The sequence below is a fragment of the Myripristis murdjan genome, chromosome 13 (genome assembly GCF_902150065.1).
Source record: "Myripristis murdjan chromosome 13, fMyrMur1.1, whole genome shotgun sequence".
Classification (NCBI taxonomy): Eukaryota; Metazoa; Chordata; class Actinopteri; order Holocentriformes; family Holocentridae; genus Myripristis; species Myripristis murdjan.
Genome location: NC_043992.1, coordinates 25,005,014 through 25,030,684, shown reverse-complemented (window position 1 = coordinate 25,030,684; position 25,671 = coordinate 25,005,014). Strand labels below are relative to the sequence as shown.

The window sequence follows — 25,671 nt, the reverse complement described above, 5'->3', positions numbered from 1 at the left end:
TTCTAATTTCACCGCCATTCCAACCTTCATCTGTTTTCATAGCTGAATTGGCTACCATGTGTCAGTAATGTAACATGTCAGGGAGCTACTTAACCTACATTATCCATATGGCTCTTCTGTGTTTATGAGCGTGTGCGTGCGTGTGTGTGTGTGTGTGTGTGTGTGTGTGTGTGCGCGCGCGTGGGTATTGAATCATTTAGCATTTGCCATTATATATGAAATGGGGTTGCTTGACGTATGTGTGTGTGTATGTGTGTGTGTGTGTGTGTCATTTGTGTGCTTGAAAAGTTGATTACTTTGCGTTATAGGTATATTTGTATTTATATATTTATATATTTGTATGAAGCGTTGCGTGACCTCGTTGCTTTTTGAATTCCACTCATTCATCTTTCGACAAAGGTCCATCTTGTGAGGGAAACGGCTTATTTCAAGGTTTGAACCACTAATGTTACACACACAAACAGATACAATTTTGCCAAATAAGGAATATAAATTACTTAGTTTTTGTCTCTTGATTCACTTAAACTACCATTACCCAGCACCATCTAAGAGCATGTACAAGACTGGGCTGTAAAAAGATGAAACTGGAAGAGAAGGCATGTTGAAGTTGACACTTCTACTAAATATTGACTGGATTTTAGGATCGTTGGTCTTGAACTGAAGTGGTGAATCCATTCATTCTGTTGTATTATTCATTCATTTATTTATTTATATCCCAATGACCCAATGCTCAAGTGTCTGACCATTTGTTGGCATCAGTGTAAAATTTTACAGTCAGGCTGACCTCTGTGTTAGCGTTGGCTAGTCAAACAGCTAACTTGATGGTTTTGAATGCAGCTTAGCCAATCATAATCAAGTGCCGGACCTATCAGTTTTATAAATAAATAGTCCAGTAATTTTAGGCCAAAATTGGGGTCAACCTAGGACAAATTGCAAGAGAAGCAAACTCAACTGATTTTGTATCCTCAGTTTGTCCTGAGTGATGGAAAAAAAGTCCCAAGAAATCCCATTGGTGGAAAGTTTTGAAAATCACCTATTTATGACCACATAATACCAAAAAACACTGTTTTTAACACACAGGGGAAAGGGTTCAAAATTTATTTTCAGATATCACTATAAAAATTCACAAGTTGATTACACACACAAAGACAAGAAAAAAAGTCAATTACAAGTTCTTTGAATTATTCTGTTTACACATGCATATCACACATTATCTGATTTGATATGCGCTAATAAGGAATATAAGGAATAAATGCCAGAAGAGACATTTAAACAATGAATTAAAAGGTTGCTATATATATAGTAACCTTGAATTAAAAGGTTACTATGTAACAGTGAATTAAAAGGTTACTATATATATAAAAGGTTGCTATATATATAGTAACCTTTTAATTCACTGTTTAAATGTCTGTTCTGGCATTTATTCCTTATATTCCTTATTAGCGCATATCAAATCAGATGTGTGATATGCATGTGTAAACAGAATAATTCAAAGAACTTGTAATTGACTTTTTTTCTTGTCTTTGTGTGTGTAATCAACTTATGAATTTTTATAGTGATATCTGAAAGTAAAATTTTGAACCCTTTCCCCTGTGTGTTAAAAACAGTGTTTTTGGTATTATATGGTCATAAATAGGTGATTTTCAAAACTTTCCACCAATGGGATTTCTTGGGACTTTTTCCCCCTCACTCAGGACAAACTGAGGATACAAAATCAGCTGAGTTTGCTTCTCTTGCAATTTGTCCTAGGTTTTTTCATAAAATGACTGGACTAAAAATTACATAACTAGCTCAAGGTGTTAAAATGAGCAGAGCTGATTTATTTCCTGTAGGAGCAAATACTAAAACACATATCACATCTTACACGAATACTTAAATAAATACATACACACACTCTTGTCAGTGCTTGAAATGAACATCTCAATGAATTGAGGAATCTTACTTCCAAAGACAGATTCACCTCAAGCCACGTCTGCAGCGCCACAGAACACCAAGCTGTTAACCGTAGACCTCTATTCTACTGTGAGGCCTTCGGAGCAATTACTGTCGCATGAGAAAACCCCTTAAAATAGTTCCTGCCCTGGCCTTTGTGTGTGTGTGTGCACAGAATACAAAGGAGAGAATACATGTGTGCCCCTACATGCGTATGTGAAAATGTATGTTTGTGTACCATGCAGTCCACTTAAAGAGAGATGGTCACTTCTCCCTGAGGGCCACGGAGTCCAGCTGTCAGGAGAGAGACTGACACACGATGTCATCCTCAAAGAGCAAAACACAGAGAGCAACTAACAGGAAGAAGTTTAAACAGCAAGTTTTGTTTAATTGTTTTTGTGAAAGGTACAGTATGTAATATTTTTCTTGTTCAAAGACCATTTCACAGCACCGGGGGTTTACAAGTTGTTGATCAGTGATAAGTTGTTTTGGGAATCTCCCCTCCGCCCAACACACGTAGCCAGGCTGATGTCGGCTGCATCAGGCCACGTTAGGTTGCAGAGACTCTTGGTAGCCGGCAACACACACATACATATTTCAAGCTGTTTAATGCTGTTCAGTCATTTTGGAAGACCATTGGAAGACCATGTATGATCAGCTTCAGCATTTGGTAAGCAACATGCACTGTGTAGCTACTCTTAGACAATAACAAGACATTCCCTGCGTTCCAATACTCATACTACCGTACTATTTAGTAGGGAAAAAGAATTAGCATGCATATTTCATACTAAACTACATACTTTGTAAGGGCAGCTGCAGTACATACTAAAAGTAAAAAGTATAAGTATGCGATTTGGAACGCAGGGAATGCTTTCACTTTTAGGCCCAGGCGACCATTATGACTTATTGTGTATATAATATGTAGCCTAAAATGTATGTTTGCCTCACTGTTGCTTGTCTTGGCACTTTCTACAGCTATTTTAGACATTTCTAACTTTATGTGCTAACGTAAGTTGTGTTGTGGTGCTAAAATATACACAGGCTGTTGCATCTGCCCCCATGTCCTCCACTTCTCCCTAATTGGCTCATTAGGAACTGGTGTGTGAGGACCAGTTTGTCTAGAGCCACACCAGCTGGAACTGTTTAGTCATTACTCGAGTCTCTATTTAAGCCCAGCTCTGCTGCTCATGTCTTGTCAGATCCTTGCCGTAACCTGTGTGCTCTCTGTTTGCAGTTCTCCATGCCTGGACCTTGCCTAGCCTTGCCAGCCCAGCCAGCATAATCTACGGCAGGGGCGAGCGGTCATATAATAAGCTATAAATGCAGCGCATGCCCAAGCCCTTCAATTAAAATCTTTAAAATGTTGGTCTTCTAGTGTGTTCTTTTATAATATACCTTATTATTTCTATCATTTTGGTTGCAAACTGCTGCCTATATACACGTATCTATCTCAATTTTGCTCAATTTGCGCTCTGTGATACTGAGTATTTACAGTAGTTTTGTAGCCGGTGTTTCCTGTACGTGGGCGTTTTGAATGGAAAATAAGCTGCGAATCAGCTTTTCAGAAGACGCATGCGCAACACAAGTAGCTACATAGCAAGCTCGCTTGAAATGTTCAGCAGCAACTACAAGTCATTCACTTGACAGCTAGCTACCGTTAACATCGTTAGCTGGCTAGCTAGTACGGGAACGTTAACATTAGTTTGTTCTTTCATCTTCATCATGCCAATCAAAATGGGTGAAAATACAACTTCAGTTGAGTAACCTGGCATGTTTCATCGATTTGGGCTATTGCAGGTGTTATGAAAAAGAGGTGTTCTCTGACATTTATCACTTTGGTGCATAGCCTGTTTGGTGTTTCTCTAAGGTGTTTACATGCCCCAATATTCCGGTTGGAACAGGCTATGCCAGGGGTCTTATTTGGAATTCGATATTTGGAATATGACCTTAATCAGGTTCGGTGCATGTTTACATGACACGTGCGCAACCGGAATATTGTGAATATTCTGAATAATACCGGAATATGGTGTTCATGTAAACGTGCTCAGTGATGCGTATGGTAGTTGACGGACCTCAACTGACTTCACTTGGGGTCAGCGATGGCTTGGAGGCCTCGCAAACTGCTTCAGGGACACTGCGGCATGAATACATGTGACGTATTTATGCATGAGGCTCCCAGGGCAACATGAGGGCCTACGCACAGCGCATGCTCTGGGTTTAGGGAGGGGCAGTCTATCATTTTTACTTGTTATATAAAGCACTTTGTAACTGTTTTGAAAAGTGCTACACAAATATAGTTTATTATCATCAGTATTATTATTATTGTTATTGTTATTGCACACATTGTAATCATTACTGCTTTTATATTTTTTGTTTTTTGTTTTGTTTTTTAGCTATCTGTTTATGATTTGATGGTAGATTCTGTATACATATATGTACTGATTTCTTGTACATGCCAGTGTATATAAATATTTATAGATTTGATATACAGTATGTACTGATTTCTTTTTCAGTGTGTGATTGCATGTTTGTGATTACATCACATACACTGTAACTGCATAAACTGTAATCATTAATTAGCTTGTTTGTTTGTTTGTTTGTTTGTTTGTTTGTTTGTTTGTTTGTTTTACACCTGTACATGCTTTGATTCTGGATACGAATATGTACTGATTCCCTGTCCCATATGTGGTGTCTACAAATGCCTATTTGGCATGCCAATAAAGCAGTGTTGAATTTGAATTTGGATTTGAGAGAGAGAGAATAACAACGTAGGATGACACTGTAAATTGATAAAAGGCTATTTGCCCTTGTTTTGCCAGAGTTGTTTTGCCATGCGCTCAGTCACCCATATCTTTATCCTGCCTCTTATCTCTTTAACTTTTCTCAATGCCAAGAAATTACTGAGCCAACAGTTGCTGCTTCATATGAGCCTCTCTTGAAAACTTAAAAAGACGGGACATCATTGGATCAATGATTTAGTCAAGCGTCAAATCTTTAAATGGGGATTTTTTTTCCCTGTCTTTCCAGCACTTAAAACAGACACAGTTATGCGCAGGGCCCAAGACTTTTATTGGAGATGATAGTTCCACCCTCCGAGATGGGGAAGTGCTGTAGAGTGACCATGCAACCCATAATTCTTAGTTGGAATAACTTCCCTCTGAGCTCAGTCACAGAGATCACAGAGGTGTGGTGGCACGCATGGGGAGTGGTCAACTAAAACCTCTTTGCATTCAGTTTTGTGTAGCTTTTTTTATGACATGACAGTGTTGTAACAACTTAATTTTAATTCTAATTATTTTTTTTCTACAGTTTTCACACAGAAGTTGCTGGAATACAGTATGCTGGCTGCTATCCCACAAGTCAGCGAGTTAGGAAAAATATTGGCATTTTACTTTGGGTATTCGCCAAAGTCATAGCACTGCCACGCAAACATTAGTTCTGAGATACAAACTGGGAACATTCTAATGAGTACAATGGAAATTTTTTTCTTAATTATTTAATATATTTATTATTTGAGCCCTGTGATCTCCAAAATTTAAAAACAAACAAACAAACAAAAAAAACTTAAATTTCATAGTTGAAAGGTAATGTATGAAGGTTCAGCTGGATCAAACACATGCACTATTTCTCTCTATGTAAAAAAAAAAAAAAGAAAAAAGAAAGAAAGAAAAGAATGAAAGAAAGAAAGAAAGAAAGAAAAAGGAAAAAATCAGAGAGTGAGTTAGATGGTTAGAAGGGAAGAGACATTTCAGTATGTAAAACACACACGCACATACACACACGCCCACAGACACAGAGAGAGAGAGAGAGAGAGAGAGAGAGATAATGCAACTATTTTAATTATTTCAACATTCAAAGTAATGTAATACATTTGATTATTTTTTTATTTCTCTCCTAACATGTTATTTTAAAACTGAGCATCAAAGCTGACAAGTCCTAAAGAGATAAGTTTAAACAAGGCAGTGTAAGCCTCCTAACAGTATTCAACACTGAACTTTTATTCAAAGTTCCTCAACAGAACTTGAACTAAGATCAAAATGTTTTGATTTTTAAGCACAACCACCAAAATGAATCACAGGTCTGTAGATCACAAACCACAAACCGCCTTGACATGGTCAGCTGGTCGAGACAGGTACAGTACAGGCCAAAAGTTTGGACACACCTTCTCATTCAATGCGTTTTCTTTATTTTCATGACTATTTACATTGTAGATTCTCACTGAAGGAATCAAAACTATGAATGAACACATGTGGAGTTATGTACTTAACAAAAAAGGTGAAATAACTGAAAACATGTTTTATATTCTAGTTTCTTCAAAATAGCCACCCTTTGCTCTGATTACTGCTTTGCACACTCTTGGCATTCTCTCGATGAGCTTCAAGAGGTAGTCACCTGAAATGGTTTTCCAACAGTCTTGAAGGAGTTCCCAGAGGTGTTTAGCACTTGTTGGCCCCTTTGCCTTCACTCTGCGGTCCAGCTCACCCCAAACCATCTCGATTGGGTTCAGGTCCGGTGACTGTGGAGGCCAGGTCATCTGCCGCAGTACTCCATCACTCTCCTTCTTGGTCCTTACACAGCCTGGAGGTGTGTTTGGGGTCATTGTCCTGTTGAAAAATAAATGAAGGTCCAACTAAACGCAAACCGGATGGGATGGCATGTCGCTGCAGGATGTTGTGGTAACCATGCTGGTTCAGTGTGCCTTCAATTTTGAATAAATCCCCAACAGTGTCACCAGCAAAACACCCCCACACCATCACACCTCCTCCTCCATGCTTCACAGTGGGAACCAAGCATGTGGAATCCATCCGTTCACCTTTTCTGCGTCTCACTAAGACCCGGCGGTTGGAACCAAAGATCTCAAATTTGGACTCATCAGACCAAAGCACAGATTTCCACTGGTCTAATGTCCATTCCTTGTGTTTCTTGGCCCAAACAAATCTCTTCTGTTTGTTGCCTCTCCTTAGCAGTGGTTTCCTAGCAGCTATTTGACCATGAAGGCCTGATTGGCGCAGTCTCCTCTTAACAGTTGTTCTAGAGATGGGTCTGCTGCTCGAACTCTGTGTGGCATTTATCTGGTCTCTGATCTGAGATGCTGTTAACTTGCGATTTCTGAGGCTGGTGACTTGGATGAACTTGTCCTCAGAAGCAGAGGTGACTCTTGGGGCTCTAGTTTCGCAGACCTGGCGAGGCGAGGGCGTGGCGTAGATGCGCTTCGCCAACTGGGAGTGGCCAGGCTGATTTTTCAAGTTTGGCACGCCGTTCTCGGTGGCGCAAGTACTCCGCCGTCCCTCCTACCGGCGGAGAGGAGGAGAGAAGGCGTGGAGTGGGTTTGACACAGCCGATTCACATGTAACCAATCAAATGAGCCCCTGTCCTTGCCTTTAAAATGCGCTGCGTGAAGGCGTAATGAAAGTTTACACAGCTGACATGAAGGTCTATTGCCGCAGGCGGAGCGGAGCCCAGGAGACAGGCGCGGAGCGGAGACCGGCGAGCAGTGCGGACACGTCACCAAAACCTCACAGGCAGGCTTCCGGAATGTCAGACACATGAACAATGCAATAAATACCGACAAAAAACACTATTCAATGCTACGATCACAATCAGCACATACATATATCTCCATATCAACTGTCCCGTCACAGCTGATGTCAGATCAAAGGAGATTGGCACCGTTTGTGCTGATCGTGAGGTTTTGGTAATGTGCGCCAGGCAGCCAAACTTCGACTGCGCCGGCTCCGCTCCGCCTTGCGCTGAATGTAGACGTGGTTTCAGATTGTGAGCTTTTGGCGCACCTCGGCGAAGCCTTTTGGCACAAAACTGTCACTGCGCCAAGCTGAATCTGTCAGCACCTCCCCCCGCTGCGCCGCCACTCCCATCTCGGCGAACCTCCACCTGCGAAACTTGGAAACTGTCCGCCTCTGCCGTTTCGCCGGTCAAAACTAGCTCTGCGCGGGGTTCGCCTCACTGCGCCACCCCACGCTGCACCCTGGGTCGGCCCTCATGTGTGCCAGTTTCGTTGTAGCACTTGATGGTTTTTGCGACTCCACTTGGGGACACATTTAAAGTTTTTGCAATTTTCCGGACTGACTGACCTTCATTTCTTAAAGTAATGATGGCCACTCGTTTTTCTTTAGTTAGCTGATTGGTTCTTGCCATAATATGAATTTTAACAGTTGTCCAATAGGGCTGTCGGCTGTGTAGTAACCTGACTTCTGCACAACACAACTGATGGTCCCAACCCCATTGATAAAGCAAGAAATTCCACTAATTAACCCTGATAAGGCACACCTGTGAAGTGAAAACCATTTCAGGTGACTACCTCTTGAAGCTCATCGAGAGAATGCCAAGAGTGTGCAAAGCAGTAATCAGAGCAAAGGGTGGCTATTTTGAAGAAACTAGAATATAAAACATGTTTTCAGTTATTTCACCTTTTTTTGTTAAGTACATAACTCCACATGTGTTCATTCATAGTTTTGATTCCTTCAGTGAGAATCTACAATGTAAATAGTCATGAAAATAAAGAAAACGCATTGAATGAGAAGGTGTGTCCAAACTTTTGGCCTGTACTGTATGTCAGACTGGTTGCTTTGAGCGATGTTGATTAGAATTCAAATAAGAGAACCAATCAAAAATCACGCTCAAAATTTTAGCAAATAGCCTACTGTAAAAATGAATGGAGTCTGTCTAGACATAGATTCAGCTCCTTGTAAGCCATTCTGCGCTTGTCTAACCCCTGTAATGTAACCCCTCAGTGATCATCAACAGTTTGATTAGTAACTTTAATGCCATATTTTTCCTCAGTAGTTGTAACAGATTACAGTCACATTTATTACATTTATTTTGTAATTTCGTCAATCCCCAGCATTGCGTTCAAATATCAAATAGTTCAAATATCCATACTGCAGTCTTCGTTGCTTTTCTTGGTGTTTTGTCAGTGAAGCATGATGCTGGGTAAACAGTGTTTACTGCACATACACTGACAAAAGTGAAACGACTCTGGCATTTATTCAAAGTGCATTTTTATATTGGTCTCATCTAAAATTATGGTTTCCGGTTTAAACCTGTTTTACTATGTTTGCCTTGAAGCAAGCAGCACTCCCCTTAGACTCATCTGCTTGCTTTTTTTTTTTTTTTTTTTTTTTTTTGACATAAATATATTATTTAAACGTGTAGGCATGTGTTCATCTGTAGGCTCCTTGCTGTAATGGCTCTGAGGTCAAGTTTGTCTGCAGTATTTTTTCAGTTAAAGTCAATTATATGTTTCCATTCACTATTTACAAATAATATTCACAAACAGATTGCAAAACATGAAGTAGCCTTTAAACTAGATGTAGACAAACAAAGAAAATATGCTCTGTCCTCTCTGAATTTCACATTTATAGAGTTGTGTGTGTGTTCATCCAGGAGCACTATGCTAAGAAACAAATTCCAGGTATTAGTCAAAATACATCCCTGTTGTTTAATGGCTTGTTTCTTTACGCGATTGTAATTTCACAGTTTATTATTTCTTCTACACTGGTAAAGATTCATGCATCAGTTGTTAATACAGCAATACTGCAACAGCCAACAGTTTGCAAAAATGGTTCATGGCAGGTTCCCTCATACTAGTTTTAAAATGACTTACATACTGTATCATAAGGTTTTTGGGCTTTTAATGAGATCAGTGATCATCAAGGAATAATTATACACTGATTGTCGTGGTGGCAGGGGAGTGGCAGTATTAAGGGAATGGAAACCAGCTAAATCACTAATAAAAATTTGGGGGAAAAGGTTGGTGCAGCATCTGAAGATGACTCGTGTGGTCTCGAGGGCCTCACACAGTCATCGATGTGAGATCTGCCAACACATGGAGGACAAAAAAAAGACAAGTGAGATGGTTTATTTCTCTTGTCACCTGGAAACCTGCTGTCATGGATTCCTGTCACTTTTTTGGTTGTACATTAACTGAAGGTTTACATGGTCCTCTCCATGGTTTTAGCTCATTAACAACATCAGATCCCATTGGCAATGTGCATTATGGCAAGACCTTTTGTCCATGTCTTGAAACATTACAACAATCTATTTTTCTGCAAAAGTATTGTTTGATCCTTTTATGGGGCAGTGTTTCTACTGGTGTTCATTTGTCCCAGCCTGGGTTGGAAGTTATACAGTACAACACTGTCACCCGAAGGTAAAACATCCACACTGCAGTCTTCTTTTCCTCTCTTGGTGTTTAGCAGATTAAGCGTGCTGTGCTATGTAGCTGTGCTGGGTAAACAGTGTCTCCCACGCTCAGGCTCATGTGTGCTGCCCTGCCACAACATCTGCTGGTTGGTCAGTGGATCTGTAACGCTCTGTCTAACCTGCATATCACAGCATGTCTGTCACATGGTGAGTCACATGTCTTCAAACTTGTGTTTCAGTGATAGTGACACTGTCTGTGAAAATTACAAACAATGTCAGTGCTCCATATGTCAGTGCATCTGCTCCGTTTTCACCTTCAGTGTGTATGGTAGGTGGGTAATTTATTTTTCCAGGTGTCAGGCACCACAAAACACAACAGACAAGAGCAATTACATAATGAGAGAGGAAGAGCAAAGCACACCTTCATTCGTGTCAACAATGTCCAAACCAAACATGAATATAAACCTGGCCTTCACATATTACAGCTCCAGAACATAACTTTGACACATTTGATGTACAGACTGAACCATTAACACTTTTATGCCACTTTTACTGAGCTGCATTCATCAGTCATAGCAAACAAATCAGGACATTCTGCAGACATTTTTAAGAAAAGTCTATCAGAGATTATGATATTATGGTCAATAAAACAAAAAGGGCAACTCGATTTCAACCTCTCCCAGGTCACACAGGTGACACTTTCTGTCTTCCTCTGGGACTGAACAGAAGCGTCTGGTTTCCACCACCAGAGGCAGGACACCACACCTCAGCTGGGCACAGACAGACCTCTGTGCTCTGCTCAGGTTAAGGGTGATTAAGTGCTCTGGCTGGTATATAATCTTAATCAGGCTGTATGTTCTTAATTCTAATTTACACAAAATTTCTTCTGACCATTTCATTTATAATTTTCAAATGGTATTGTTTCACTGACACTACAAGTATGTCCTGTACTGCTCTTTATCTCTATGTAGACATGAACAAATTATTTAAATCTGTATACTGACTATGTGTTCTTTTTTAGGCCTCTTGCTGTAATGACTCCAAAGTCCAGTTTCTCAGAGATAATTACCAATGCAAATATTTTTTCTGACAGTAGCTTTTGAGGCATGCATGTTTGTGTGCGCTCATAAACAAATATTATATTCACAGTGGAAGATCTTATGAGACCGCAACACAGGCGTTCATGTAAAGTAGCATACAAGCACACAGACAAAGATTTTGACAGAAGATTGGGAATCCAGCAGTGCGCTGACTCAGATGGCTGCTGTTACATGTATGGTTGATATGATTTCTCAGTGTATTAACTGGTTCTTATAGATTCATGCATCCGTTCTTAATGCAGCATTATTGCAAACAACAAAGAGTTTTCAAGTATGGTTTCTGGTAAGTTCTCTGGCACTAGCTGCGCTTTATTTAGGTAAGTGCTACCCTTGACCTTTGATTGAATGAGTAAAACACATCATCTTATGGATATAGGCTTTTTATTAGATCAGTGATAATCAAGAAACACTTATTGTCACATATACAGAATCACTTTTACATTTGGGGGGTATTAAAGACATGGAAAAAGTGTGTAGGGAAGCATCAGGGGAAAGGACACCAGCATTAACCCCTTGTAGACTATTATCACGAATTCGCCTCAAACCAATTCCAGTCTTAATGCAACCGAGGTGGTGTATGTATCCCACTGATGCTGTTGATGCATATTTCACACATACCAAGAATTGGATTGGAAGCACTCTACCACCAATAATTTAGCATCTGCTTGAAGACAAAAACACAAACAATTTATTTTTGTAGATAATTGTAAATAAATTCAGGCAGCAAGGGGTTAAATCAGAGTTTAAGAAATGGAATGGAAAAGTATGGGAAGAAAGTTGGTGCAGCATCTGAAAAGGATGTAAAGGATCTGTCTCTGGAGGACCTCATCCAGGCGTCGATGTGCGATCTGCCAAAACGTACAGTAAGACAAAAACAGAGGCAAGTGAGACAGTTCATTTCTCTTGTCACCTGGAAATCTGTCATTTTTTTGGGTTTTACAATAACTGAAGGTTTACATGGACCTCTCTACAGTTTTAGCTCAGTAACAAGCTCAGATCAAAGTAGCAATGTGCTCCAGGTCTTAAAGCATGTCAACAATATGACAGTAACATCAGTCTCAGATTGGGCCTCCAGCAAAATCTCAAGTGTGAACAACTTACTTTGGCAGATGAAGGGCAACTTCTGAAAACAGGAGGCATCCAGCCACGTGAAAACAGCTGGCTCCCCGCTCTTGATGATCTTCCCACAGTGGTGCTTGTAGACGTCGGTGGGGAAGTTGCTGTTCCACTGTGTGAAGTTCACTGTTAGCCCACGATACCACAACCAGTCAACATTGCAGCCAAAGATGGGGCGCTCCAGGCCGATCCACACTCCACCTGAGACAGCCTGGTTCTTTAGGTGCTGACTTACAGCGTCTTGCACTGATTGGTTGGTGATTTGGACCAGGGTGGTGTTTTGTGAGAGACAGTGATTCAAGGCACCAATCCAACTCTTGGACTCACTGTAGAACTGGAGGCCTGCACGGCCACAACACAAAACACAAGAGAGGTGACGTCAGAAAGAGCGTGCACATGTTAACACACACACATACACATGTTCACACACTCTCTCTCCTTCTCTCTCTCTCTCCCTCTCTCACGAGGCCTGTTCTACTCACCATAGGAGGTGGTTGGATCTTCGTCTGTCCAGGTAGAATTCAAGTGTTGAAAAAAAATATATAAAAACAGTTTTACACATTTTATGATTTTAATTGATTCTCTCTAACAAAAATATTTGAAAATTCAGAGTGTGGAAAATACCCATTTTGAGCATGGCCAAGGTTTTGACTATATTCATACAGAAACAAAAACCTGATGTTTAACTGCGTGCTATTGGTTGGAGAGAACTCTCAAAGAAAACAAATATGGCTCCTGAAGGTTAAAAACTCAGATGTTTTTTGTTTTTTTTTTCCTAACTCTAGACGATCTACATCATTGTACAGGTTTCAGCTCACCTTCGTAACACAGGAAGTTTTTCTTCGTGGAGCAGTTTACTGCTTCCCAGGTCTTAGAGCTTAGCTTGACACACTCACCAGTGTGTGTGTGTTTGACCAGAGGCACTGGGTCTCCATTGGTCCATTTCCAGGGACTGTTTTCATCTTTACGTTTCAGGCCAATCCAGCTGGTAGGGCTCGCTATGGCATCAAACTCTTCCTGTTCCTCCTCACTGGTGATAGTTGCTATCTCCATACTTTGATTTTTACAGTACTGTTCAGAGTCATGTTGAGTATATGTAGTTTGATACAATTTATATCCTTTCTTTCTTGTTGGTGTGCTGTGAGAAACTAAGAAAAATATGAGAGAATTGGTGGTTTAGTAAAGCAAGGAGATGAAAGAAAACACCAGTGCTTTTTAGAGTTTATGTCATTGTTGAGGGTGCACAAATCTAAATCATTCCTGGTGCAACCTTCAGCAGAGGCTATTGGAAAACAACTCACATCTGAAAAGTATCCAAGCTAGATAATCAATCAGTCGTTTTGTTTTGTTCTGTTCTGTTCTGTTCTGCAGACAGAACAAAATGACAGTTTATTCAAATCCGTGCCTACCTTGTAGCTTAAAGCCTGCACCTTGATTACATTTTTGAATTGGAGGTCAGAGACAAAATAATCCAAGTAATCCAACAAGAGCCTTGTCAGAGTGAAATGTATCCCTCATTTCCATCCAAAAACATACTATATTCATTTATAGTTCATTTATAAGACTGGCTCTGTGTGTTTACAAAGAGTGTTTTTGCTCTAGATGCCCGATAGTGGTCATAAATCACCTAGTGCAGCTTTAAAGTTGGAGTTGACACTGTAACGTCTGGATTTTGCAACCAATCAAAACAAGCAAATGTTGAACAAAAAGTTATATATGGTGTGAACTGCAAAACAATTATTGGAAATTTAACTGGAGGTAGACAGTTTAAACGACACTGCTAATATCCTTTGACTCAGAATAGATTATTTTGCTTTTTGGAGAATATAAATGAAATGTTTTTTTAAATGGCATTGTGTTAGCTGTCATGAGTCATAAAATTCAAGATGTGAAATAAGAACAGTATCAACCAACAGGTTGATCTTCTGCTAAACAGCAGAAAGAAAGAAATGTGAAAATGTTTACCGTTCTGACAGACAGCATGTTGGCTAGTAGTTACGCATAACAGAGGACGCCACCCCTGCTGCTTTGAAGAAATGACACAGAGATAACTGTTAAAGTTGGGATCACTGGGATCATGACCATTTTCCCAGTTGGTGTACACATAGTCCTCTTCATCAGACCATTTCCATGTTTTATTTGTGTCATTTGTGTTTCGTCTGAGCCCGATCCACACATCGACGTTGAGATTGAGATTCCCCACAGCTTCATAGTCTTCCTCTGTGCGAATGATGGCCAGACCTGTGTGGTTGCCTTGGCAGTATTTTTTTGCATCTTCCCAGTTTGCCGTCATATTAACAACTGGAACATATTTCATAGCTGAATGGACAAATCCTAGACCTGTTTGAAATAAGGTGAGATTTATAGGTCAAGAAGATAGATAGATAGATAGATAGATAGAAAGATAGATAGATAGATAGATAGATAGATAGATAGATAGATAGATAGATAGATAGATAGATAGATAGATAGATAGATTTTTCTTGGCAGATTTGTTTCAGTATGACAGGTTCAGTTAGACAAATTTCAGATAGACCCAAAACATTAGTATAAAATAAAGCGATTCAAACATGAAGAAAAGCATAAATAAATGCACATATGTGGGATTTTTCAAAGAATGGCTTGTTAAAATAATTCATATGCACACAAAAAAGAAACAAAAAAACTGAAAAAAATTGTCATGACCATCAGGCAGTAACATACCCAGCAGCATTAATAGAGGGATCAGCTGGGCCATGGCCCCTAAACAAACAGAGGAAAAGAGAGAGGTGAAACATAAAGGGTGGCAAATCCAAGATGCAGCTTACTGAGCTAATGTAAAAAAAAAAAAAAAAAAAAAAAAAAAAAAAAAAAGTCATATGGAATGATGAGAATTCAATAATTTACCCACAATTTTATTTATCAAACATTTGCATGAATTTGGACTTAGGATCAAGCAGTGCAGGTGTCAAAAATATAAGGCTGTCTGTTGTGCATTGCTTCGGCAGTAATGCCCTCTGGACAATAGTCATTTAATACTCAAATCTCTTTGAATTACAAAGAGATCTGATGTTTTCAAGCCTCTTTGGGATAAATCTTGTGAGTGAACGTCCAGATCATGGTGTATTTAACATAAAATTATGTCTTCACAGCTGATCAAAGCCTGAAGGTGGTTGACAGAAGGGTCTTTCCACAAGGGTGCCAAGACATTAAAAAAAGAAAAGAAAAGAAAAAAGAAAACGTTTAAGTCTATGAGCCAGGATGCAGGATCACAGTTCAGGTCACATGACAAACTCTGTTCTCATTATCTGACATACTTCATTAATTTGTCTGGTACTTTTTTTTTCAGTAAGAAAATATACTTGATTGTATTTACCTCACTGGTTGTATTTACAACTTAAGCAATAACTTAAATAATTCTACAAAATTATTCATTCTAAGCGTAATATATCACAAGTCATATTGTTAACTCACTCAGTCAGTAAATGCAGTTTTTCCTCTCAAAGGATGTGATGGAGCAATGGGCAGGGAAATATGAGCAGGAGTCTTCGCAGAACATGGGTTTAAAAAGAGGTGGTTTTCCTCTTCCCCTTTGTTGTTCCCCACACCTGGGCACTCGTTCACCTTAAAGGAGAAGGACACATCAACACCAACTCTGGTTTATCTTTTGTCCTCCGACCCTAGTGATGTGAACACCACAGTGGACCAATAAAAAACACAGATGTAGAGGTGTGCATTCAACCAACCTGCACTGTTAATAAATAAAATAAATGCATAGTGGTCCTAGATTTTGTCAAAATTTCCCATCTCCTTTGCCTCCATACACATTTCCATTGTGTCAAAGGTTTTAGGAAAGGAGTACATTGCAGAGACCAGTTTTACTGCATTTTACACTGAATCCAGTTTGTTTATGGGACCAGTGATGCTAAACTATAATTTATTCCCAGAGACCTGACATTTACAGACCCATGAATGCAGTTCATTGAAATATGAACATTATATTTTCACCATTTTCAGTGTAGATTTGATGTTATGTTGGTGTGTTGCGTGTCGGTACAATATTATGACCAAGATAATATGCCTAAGCAAACTGACAGAGCATCCTAATATAATGCAAAAAGGCTCTTGTCTGTCTACCAAACAGACAGTAAACCATCAGATATCATAAGATGCAAATGCTCATGTTGAAGAGAGACGTACTTTACAACAGCAGTCTGCTTGTTCCATATTAGAGCAGTGTAGCTAACTGGTCACAAAATAAACAGCTTGTATGTTGTTTGACGTTGACACATGTTTGCATTCTGTCCAAAAATAAGAAAGACGCCCCTCCCTGTCTCCATCCATGCAAATCCAAATCCAAATTCATATCTTTTCATATCTTTAGCCTTTTCATTTTTAATTCCACCCTGTGCTGTGTTTTATTCTTTTTAATGTTTTATTTAATGTGTTTTCAAATGTTTTTTTTTTTTTATTGTGAAGTACTTTGAGCTGCAATTCTTGTATGAAAGGTGCTATACAAATAAAGTTTATTATTATTGTTGTTGTTGTCATTATTATCCATTGTGACAACAGGAGGATGGAAAATTCTTCTCTCTAATATTATCATCTTTATGAATGTCGTCTTTGTGTCTCACTCTTGAACTATTGAGATCCATGAGATTGCTGAAAACGTGCAGAAATGCAGACAAAATGAACACAGAGTATGGACAGAGGGCTCCATATCTGTATACATGCAGAGGGCTTCATATCTGTATACTTCTGAAGAAACTGACCTCTAACTGTGGACCTGTTGTATGAAATAGTGTCTGCACAGAAGGGTGACAAATAAAAAGAACATGCTGTATAAATAAGTGGAGAAACACGTAAAAAAAAAAAAAAAAAAAAGCTGAGCAGGCCCAGTTGACCTGGATTCTGGGTCAAGGTGGCAAAAGGAAAAAATACCTCAGTGACTTTGAGAGAAAACGGTTTGTTGGGCCTAGACAGCAGGAGCTTCAGTCACTAAGACTGCTAATGTTTCAATAGGAAACATCAGCATTAGATTTTTGGAAAACACATCAGTAAACAGGGCTGGAAATTGTGATGGATAGTGCGCATCTGATGTCGGTGATGCTTTTGCATTAGTGTGATATGTCAGGAAAAACAGCAGAACAGCTCCTCAGGTGACTGCTAATGCACGATCTGATAAGTTCAGCCAAAACCACAGACACTGGTCTACAGAGGTGTGGGAAAAGGTGATGTGGTTTCTTCATATTCTGGACTAGTGAATACAGTACATGTGTGGCATCAACCAAGAGAAATCTACGGGCCTGAATATTGGACCCCGACAGTGAGGGGCTCTGCTGGCTCTGTTATAACATGGGGGGCATTTTCCTGGCTTGGTTCTGGTCCATTCTTCCTCTTAGAGGGAAGGCTCACTGCAAATCAATACAAAGTTATTCTGAGTAATCACCTTTATCCTGTGATGAAACATGATCTAAATCACATACTGTGGCCTTTGCACTCACCACATCTAAACCCATTTAAACACCTATGGGAGATTTTAGACCAGCGTGTTTGACAGAGTTCCCCACCACCATCATCAAAACACCAAATGAGGGAATATATCTTGGAAGAATGGAGCTTCATCCCTCCAGTTGAGTTCAGAGACTTGGAAGTCAAAGTGCATTGAAGCTATTCTGGTGGCTTGTGGGGGCCCAACATCTTACTGACACACTTTAAGACACACAGGACAGATAAGACACATAACAAAACTAGGTCAAAAAACCTTGTTTATAGCTGGATCGTTTAAAAAGTGACTGTGTGACCTCAGTTCCATGAAAAGTGGCTGCATCGAACAGCAGATTTCAAAGCCTGATTATTCATACAGTAAAATAACCCCCATGTTATTCTCACCGTCAGAACAGAGGCCAACATTGTTTTGAGGATACAGTCATGCTGCATGGTGATTTTCCTACTTCCTACTGGTAACATATTTTAGTAGGATCTTTTGGCCTCTTTGTACATGCACACACAAATGCATGTATGCACACACACACACACACACACACACACACACACACACTCACGCCACTGTTGTTCTCATTCAAAGTCTTACAGAAAGCGAGACTTGTGAAAGTTGTATTGTTGATAATTCAACCATGTAAAAAAAAAAATTCTGAGTTACACCCATATTGTTCATGTTAAGCAGCCATTTTGAGTTGGTCTTGCTGATTTTTTAAAAATAACACACACATGTGAGACAGCTTCACAGAGCTGAACCAGGAATTCCCTTCAGCAACAATCATGAACGCTGTACCATAGACTCAAATGATAATGTACGTAACTATGTATGATTATTATTTTTTATCATAAGTCATTATACAATAATTCATTTAAAACAAATCCTACAACAAGAAAAAGATAGTGAAAGTGTGCTGTGATTTTGGATGTTATGACTTATGGACGGTATGTAGTGAGGTTGACAAAAATACTGTATAAATGAAAATATAAATGTCAAATCAACAACCTCTGAGATGTGTAGTAGGAGTAGGAGTAGTAGGAGGAGGAATAATAGTAGTAGTAGGAGTAGTAGTAGTTATAGCAGTAGTAGTAGTAGTAGTTATAGTAGTAGTAGTAGGAAGAGGAGTAATAGTAGGAGTAGGAGTAGGAGTAGGAGTAGCCTAGTATTGACGTTTTAGTGAGAAGTTTTTGGAAACCTTTGAGAAGCAATGCACACAAATACTGTCAAATACTACAACACTGCCACATGTAGGCAACAAATCCACACTGCAGTCCTATCTGCAGAGGTGTGCGGTTGCCGTTTGCTCTCGACCGTCAACGAAGCGACAGTTTTTCCCCACCGGGATTCCGGGACGAGCAGCCCCTTCTCTGCCTCTGATTGGCCAATACTCGCTGCCTGTCGCTGCCTCCGTTGGTTAGGTTGGTATAGAATAGCGTTAGGGCGGGGTTATGGTAACGGTTAGCCAATCAGAGGTAACTTGGAGGCGGGTCTTCCCGGAATCGGGGTGGGACAAAATAACGGATCCACGAAAGTTCCCGAATGTCTTTCCGGGAATTTCCGTGTGGAAACCCGAAGCGCTGCGGCAGCCGAGAGTTGCACATGGTCATAGCCAAATAAAAGTGGTTGTAGTCCAAGCGAATAGATAATTTAAATACCAATTTGTTACAGTTTAGCTTCATATTGTATGATTTTAAAGCGTGGTTCGTCGACAGGGCGGCATGTCTTTGTTATGCTACAACAAGGGCTGTGGACAACGGTTTGACCCCGGCAACAACCTCGACGGTGTGCTAAGTAACCACAAACATCACTCACACAGCGCAGCGGAGTGTTAAGTTAAGGCTTTAGGGTTTCTCACCATGTCGCTAAGTTAAGTCTTGTAACCTTAAAGGTCGGTATGAATCGCTGCTTTAAATAGAGCAACGTGAGATTCAGGGCTTGTTATACTTTCACTTGATTATTGACGTTAATAAAGGGTTTTCTACACCTCCCAATGTTACGGACACTTAAAGATAGACGGACTTCAGACAGGGGACTGCTGTTTGATATGAGTTTGAACTAAGAAATCCCATTTCAAAAAAAAAAAAATGTTATGACTTAGAGTGAAACCTATAAACCATATGTCATCTTTAGACATTTTCTCACCAGTGCTTTGAATACTATTGATTACAAAGTATTTCTGATTTTGCTTAGGTGTTTGAGCTGAATAGCAGCAGTAGTGAAAACTGAATTGCGATTTGGGAGATGATGTGGACCATGTCACTGCAGTGGACATTTAATTTATACTTAGCCTACAGAACAACTTATTGTTTTGAATTAAGCAGTGAACTCTGTCTTGTTCTTGTTGATCTTTTTTCTTCACACAGATGCCTGCACCTTCCATCCTGGTGTGCCGGTGTTTCATGATGCCCTCAAGGTGGGTCAGGAACACAGATTGGTACTGGTGACATATTGCTAATACACAGTAAATACATAAATAAATGAATGAGGTAACATTAAAAAAAATGGGTTATACTGTATTGTAACTGATCAGCTCTGCACTTGCTACCAGAACATAACTGGAATTAGTGGGTTAAAAAAGTGCTTAACCATGCAGGACATGTCAACATCCCATCTGGCCTGTTCAGAAACTCTGTTAACCACTTAGTGAAGCCTGGGAGCTGAGGTCAGCATTCATGTATGAAGCCAAAATTATGTTGTATTTGGGTTCTTTTCCTTTTTCAACGTGATTTGACAGGATATAGTCAGAAAATAGTTTAGCCTTCCATCTAATGGCGATTAAACGCTGTACGGTCTCTCACATCCACTTTGAAAGGAATTCTGTAAACTTTGCTGAGAATGATGCTATAGAGCTGCTGTACATTTGCACCCTTTAATTGTTGTCCAAGTACATATTCAGTGTGTGAAGTCTGTGGCATTTTTTATGGACAGTAAAGCTCTTTTCTGTTCTGTTCTGTTCTGTTCTACTCTGTTTTTCTTGTCTTTCTTCTTTTTTTCTCTTTCCTCTTGTTCTGAATATGTTTTCTGTCTACTGTTAAAGGGTTGGTCCTGCTGCAAGAGACGCACAACTGACTTCTCAGACTTCCTCAGTATTACAGTGAGTACCTACACACTGGCAGGTGTGATCATTTGTGTGGATTCAGGTCCTCTGAACTGCCTGTGAGCTACACTCACTGTTTGATATTGTGTTTAATATTCACAAACCACTAAAAGGTTAAATAACATGCTATTGATGTGTTTTAACAAGGGTGCACATTTGAGCCAGTCCTCCATTCCTTTAGTTAAAATAAATCTTGGCAAATAAGACTACAGCATGTCGGTATTCAGATTAAAAAAAATCCATTCAACCATCCACAGCTTGGCAGTTTCTGTCCCTTGGTGTCTGTCATGTCTTGTGCACAGCTTGTTGCTCATGTGGGGCGCCCAACCTCTGCGTGTGTGCAGTCTGGAGTGACCTAGTAGCCGCGCTCCACCAGGCGATACATACACATACATAATGCCTGGTTTCCAATTACTGGAAACTTCAGATAACAGAAAACAGTAGCCATGCATCAGATTTCCAGCACTAATTGTCCTCCTGCACTGAAATAAGCTGTAGCATCTTGTAGACTAAGTAGGAAAATATGGATATGCCAAGTGAAAAATTGAGCAAATGCTTGAAGAAACTTGATTTTGATAACTGCCAATTTACTTTCTGTCTTCTGTCTGAAGGTATGAAGATGCGTTATGTAGCTTTAAATATCTGAAATATTACATTTAGTATTTTTTGGTGTATATGTCTGGTTATGTGTGTATGATTTTGTCTGTGTGGGTCAATGTACGTGTGTGTGTGTGTGTGTGTGTGTGTGTGTGTGTGTGTGTGTGTGTGTTGAAGGGCTGCAGCAAGGGTCCTCACAACAGTGAGAAGCCAGCAGAAGCGGTGCGTCCTGAGGTGAAGACCTCAGGGGAGAGGAAGGAGATAGGGGAGGAACTGAAACCTCGAGGCGACCCTTATATTATTCAAGCTCCCAAACCACTGGAGCAGATCCACCGACCGAGGTCAGCACTGTTTTCTCCCCAACTGTGCTTTTGTTTTTATTCTGTCTTGGTGTCTCCTCAGTCTCTTGCTCTGTCCTCCCTCGCTCTGATACCAAGAAAGTATATTTTGTTATATGTGTGTGTCCTAGTGGTGACGAGCCCCTGGTCAGATTGCAGCAGAAGGTGTCATCGTCATTGAGACAAGCTCTGGAAAAAATGAAGCTTGATGACAATAGACACACTGACAGTACAGGTATATACATGACCACTGAGTTAGATGGAAATTTAAATACTTTTGATGAAAGCATGACTGTAAAATTGAGGATTTAAGTGTAAATTGTGATTGTGTGTTGGCCTAGAGGAAGACGGTGATGAGGTGAAGGTTGGGACTTCCTGTAAGAATGGAGGGTGCTCAAAGGTAAGTCCATCAATATTGAATTTTCTTTACATAGGTGTTATGTTACTGCTGGTTGAGTCATATGAGCATTGCTACTGACAGGCAGTTTGTTTGCTAGCTACATGTACCTGTACCTAGTTTTACCAATATGGACAGAATCCCGTCTCTCGTCTAATATCGCCATTACAATCTTTGGATACATGAGACAATAGAATGTTCTAATTTTTAATCTGTCACCCTGTCCCTGTTGACGTTACCACCACCCGCCATGACAGCCCGTCTGAGATCAGAGGTCAAAGAGCAACCAGTCACATGATGAAATCCTAAGCACATGTCCTGTTTTTAATTGGAAAATGTGTTTTCATCACAACTTAGCACAAGTTTGTTCACCTTAAACATGCGTACAAACTTTAAATCACGTTTTTCGAATTTTATTTGACATTTGCTGTTGGTCCTTAAAAAAACTGTTGATGGAAAAGCAATTATTCCCAGGCCTCAAAGGACATCTAAAATTACAATTACAGTTTACATTTGACAGGCTCTTTTATCCAAAGGAACGTACATATAAGATATTTATATACCACAAGCACAGAGCATCCAGTGGCAGAAAGCTGACATGATGATCAGTTTGTGTGATGTGTGACTCTCTGACTCATGCAGTGTTACTCTGGACCAGAGAGCAATGGAGAAGTCTGCAAACACCACCCTGGAGTTCCCGTATTCCATGAGGGGTGACTGCATGTGCATACACACACACACAATGTCTAAATTTACCAGTTCTCCACAATCAACCTTGGTGATGGCTGATTTATATGTGTGCGTGTCCTTGTGGAGAGTACATGTGTGTTTTCAGACCTACCCTGGATAAACAAAATGGACTTTCAATTGATGTCGATAACATATTTTGAATAAACACTAGTTTTGTTTGATGGATAATTTCCTTTAGATCATAAAATGGTGTCACAGAATGGTGAAATGTACACTGCGTGGCGAGAGTGACTGAAAAATCCACAAAATAAATGTTAACAGTGTGAAAATGTCCCCTACCTAACAGTTATCCCATATTCAGGCCAGGGCATCATTTGTGTGTAGTTTTGTCCAGGGTTTGTAAAAATTTGTGCTGTACTGACCCTATGAAACGTATGTATTTGTGTGTATTTCATTTTGTCCACAGTATGAAATATTGGAGCTGCTGCAGAAAGAAGACCTCTGACTTCAATTCCTTCCTGTCCCAGCAAGGCTGCGCGGCAGGAAGTCACCTGTGGAGGAAACACAACCAGGTGAGTCAGATAATATTTATAGGGGGCACAACACACACACACACACACACACACACTCATACACTCCATGAGACTGAAGCAATCTTGACAAGGATCACAGAGAGAGAGAGAAGCCCCTTCCAGGCCACCCAGGAATGCAGTATGGAGAGGCAAATGTGCAATTATTAGTTCAAAACCAATACAGACATTAGTTTAAAAAAAAAATAATAATAATTGCACTTTTACTTTGCGATTTCTATAGCATACATTACATTAGCTTTACTAATTTTACTTGTGAAGGCATCTTATAAAAAATTTGTATTGTTTTAATTGTTTTTGCTTCGTGTAGCAAACAAAGATCTTAGGTAAAAATGCTTGTTTTAAAAATGCTTGTCATAAATATTTGCACCTTTTGGTGAAAAGTGATTGTTAATCAGCTTTGTAATAAACATGCTAACATTAGCAAAATGATAGTTTTCATTTGTCTCTCCAGCTCTAAGAATAAAATCTTTTGTCTGCTCATTTGAAATGTCATGTGGTGTTGACTTATGTGGACCGGTGCCATCTCTCTCTCTCTCTCTCTCTCTCTCTCTCTCGCTCTAGGGAATGAAGGTGATGCCATGTAGGTTTGATTGGCACCAGACAGGCAGCCAGGTTATCATCTCCATTTATGCCAAGAACTCTTTACCAGAACTCAGCTATGTGGAGGCCAACAGCACCACGGTAAAAACACACACACACACACACATACACAGACACACACACACACACACACACACTTACAAGGCTTCATGACTCGCATTAATTGAATGCACTCTTAAAATTTTGCCTCTTTTCCTCTCTCTCTCTCTTTCTCACTGTATGTACATGCATTCACAAATGCATTCATGGGTTCATAACTCTGTCCCTCGTTGTTCCAGGTTAATATCCATGTTGTGTTTGAGGGAGATAAAGAGTTTGAACAGAAGATCAGCTTATGGGGGGTAAGTCAAAGTAAAAACAAAGAAGTGAACATAAAAGAAATTATCGGTGATATCTGTACAATTTCTGAGCCATATTTTTTACCATGAAACAAGAGTTTTGTGCATTCAAATGTTTTCTCCAGAGGATGAGGATGAAAATAGGTCTTAGATGTTCAGACTGAGGAGTGAGCCCAGTCTATTACACAGTGTTCAGCTAGAAATCAATGTTGAAAATCTAGTCGGTGCTCACGGGGGAAGGTCGACCAGTAAATTGAGAGCTTTGCCTTCTGGCTCAACTCCTTGTGTCTTCAGCAGTCTCGTAGTCTGTCCTAAGGTTTCTGCTTCAGCACTGCCAGTGTGATGTGAGGTATTGGGTGAACACACAGCCTAACTTAGGTTTCTTTCCTCTGCAGACAGTGGACGTGAACAGCAGTGTGGTGAACCTGATGGCTGCCAAGATGGAGGTTGTTATGAAGAAGGCTGAGCCTGTCACATGGGCCCGCCTCGACCTGCCGTCCCTCCCACAAGGTCAAGAGCAAGGCGACGCCAAACAAACGTAACCAACCCTGCCACCCCTTTCTTAGCACAGAATTGGAATGAATAGAGGCTTAATTGTATAGGGGTAGTTGCTAATGGGTCAACTGGCAGCCATCTTCAGGGAGCTGACTGAATACCTTTATTGACAGTTCCAGTGCAACAAAACAAGCATTATTACAAAGATTGGCAATGGAAGATATTGCCACTAATGATTTGAACAAATGTGCAAACCGTTTGATTTTCGCCATAAAGAGTCGCTGAGGTTTAGACTGCGGATGTTGTAAGACTGTAATTAGCAGCACTGGTGACACACTATTACTTAAGACAGCAGTATTTACCATGATAGTTCAGGATAACGTTAGGAGCAAAACCAGCACATTACCTAGAGTTACCATGTCAGATAATCCTCAGCTGTGGTATTGTTTCAAAAAAAAAAAAAAAAAAGTTCAGGAAGCCGTGTGAACAGAAAATGTTTTCTGTTTGCCGTGCATAAAGATACTCCTGTCGACATCAGTGAATGCTACAGTTGTGGCCATGGCAGAGAGAACCACACAGGCTGAAATCACACAGAATCAGGCAATACCACACTTTACCGCAGGTGTGTGCATAGGTGTGACATGTCAACCCCATCTTACTACCCGTCTGATCTGTTACACGTTTGGCCACCACATCCTGACGTCAGGTTGAGTTTTTTGCCAGGACACCCTGCAGC

At 40.1% G+C, this 25,671-nt stretch overlaps 3 protein-coding genes across 4 annotated transcripts in view; 1 reads left to right on the top strand and 2 right to left on the bottom strand.

The window, feature by feature from the left end:
* LOC115370060 (uncharacterized protein C14orf132) overlaps nt 1-2,027 on the bottom strand; it is a 42,331-nt gene extending 40,304 nt beyond the window's left edge. The window contains exon 1 of the mRNA XM_030066872.1: nt 1,943-2,027. The gene's annotated coding sequence lies outside the window, so the exon portion shown is untranslated. The remainder of the gene's footprint in view (nt 1-1,942) is intronic.
* A 9,829-nt stretch (nt 2,028-11,856) lies between these two features.
* Nucleotides 11,857-15,844, bottom strand: LOC115370320 (macrophage mannose receptor 1-like). Its single transcript, XM_030067301.1, has 7 exons — nt 15,765-15,844; nt 15,015-15,053; nt 14,277-14,651; nt 13,130-13,459; nt 12,794-12,817; nt 12,297-12,653; nt 11,857-12,043 (listed from the first exon to the last, which is right to left on the bottom strand). Exons 2-7 carry the CDS (start codon nt 15,046-15,048, stop codon nt 12,021-12,023), a joined length of 1,143 nt encoding a protein of 380 aa, XP_029923161.1. The 5' UTR covers nt 15,049-15,053; nt 15,765-15,844; the 3' UTR covers nt 11,857-12,020.
* Nucleotides 15,845-19,454: 3,610 nt separating this feature from the next.
* Nucleotides 19,455-25,393, top strand: chordc1a (cysteine and histidine-rich domain (CHORD) containing 1a). 2 transcript variants are annotated; one of them, XM_030066975.1, is made up of 11 exons: nt 19,455-19,572; nt 20,154-20,203; nt 20,828-20,884; nt 21,662-21,825; nt 21,954-22,057; nt 22,164-22,222; nt 22,862-22,932; nt 23,376-23,481; nt 24,064-24,183; nt 24,381-24,447; nt 24,840-25,393. In XM_030066975.1, the coding sequence occupies exons 1-11, from the start codon at nt 19,509-19,511 to the stop codon at nt 24,980-24,982; spliced, it is 1,005 nt and encodes a 334-aa protein (XP_029922835.1). In that variant the 5' UTR covers nt 19,455-19,508; the 3' UTR covers nt 24,983-25,393. The 2 variants fall into 2 exon arrangements, with proteins under 2 accessions (XP_029922835.1, XP_029922836.1); XM_030066976.1 differs by lacking the exon at nt 20,828-20,884.
* Nucleotides 25,394-25,671: the final 278 nt, after the last annotated feature.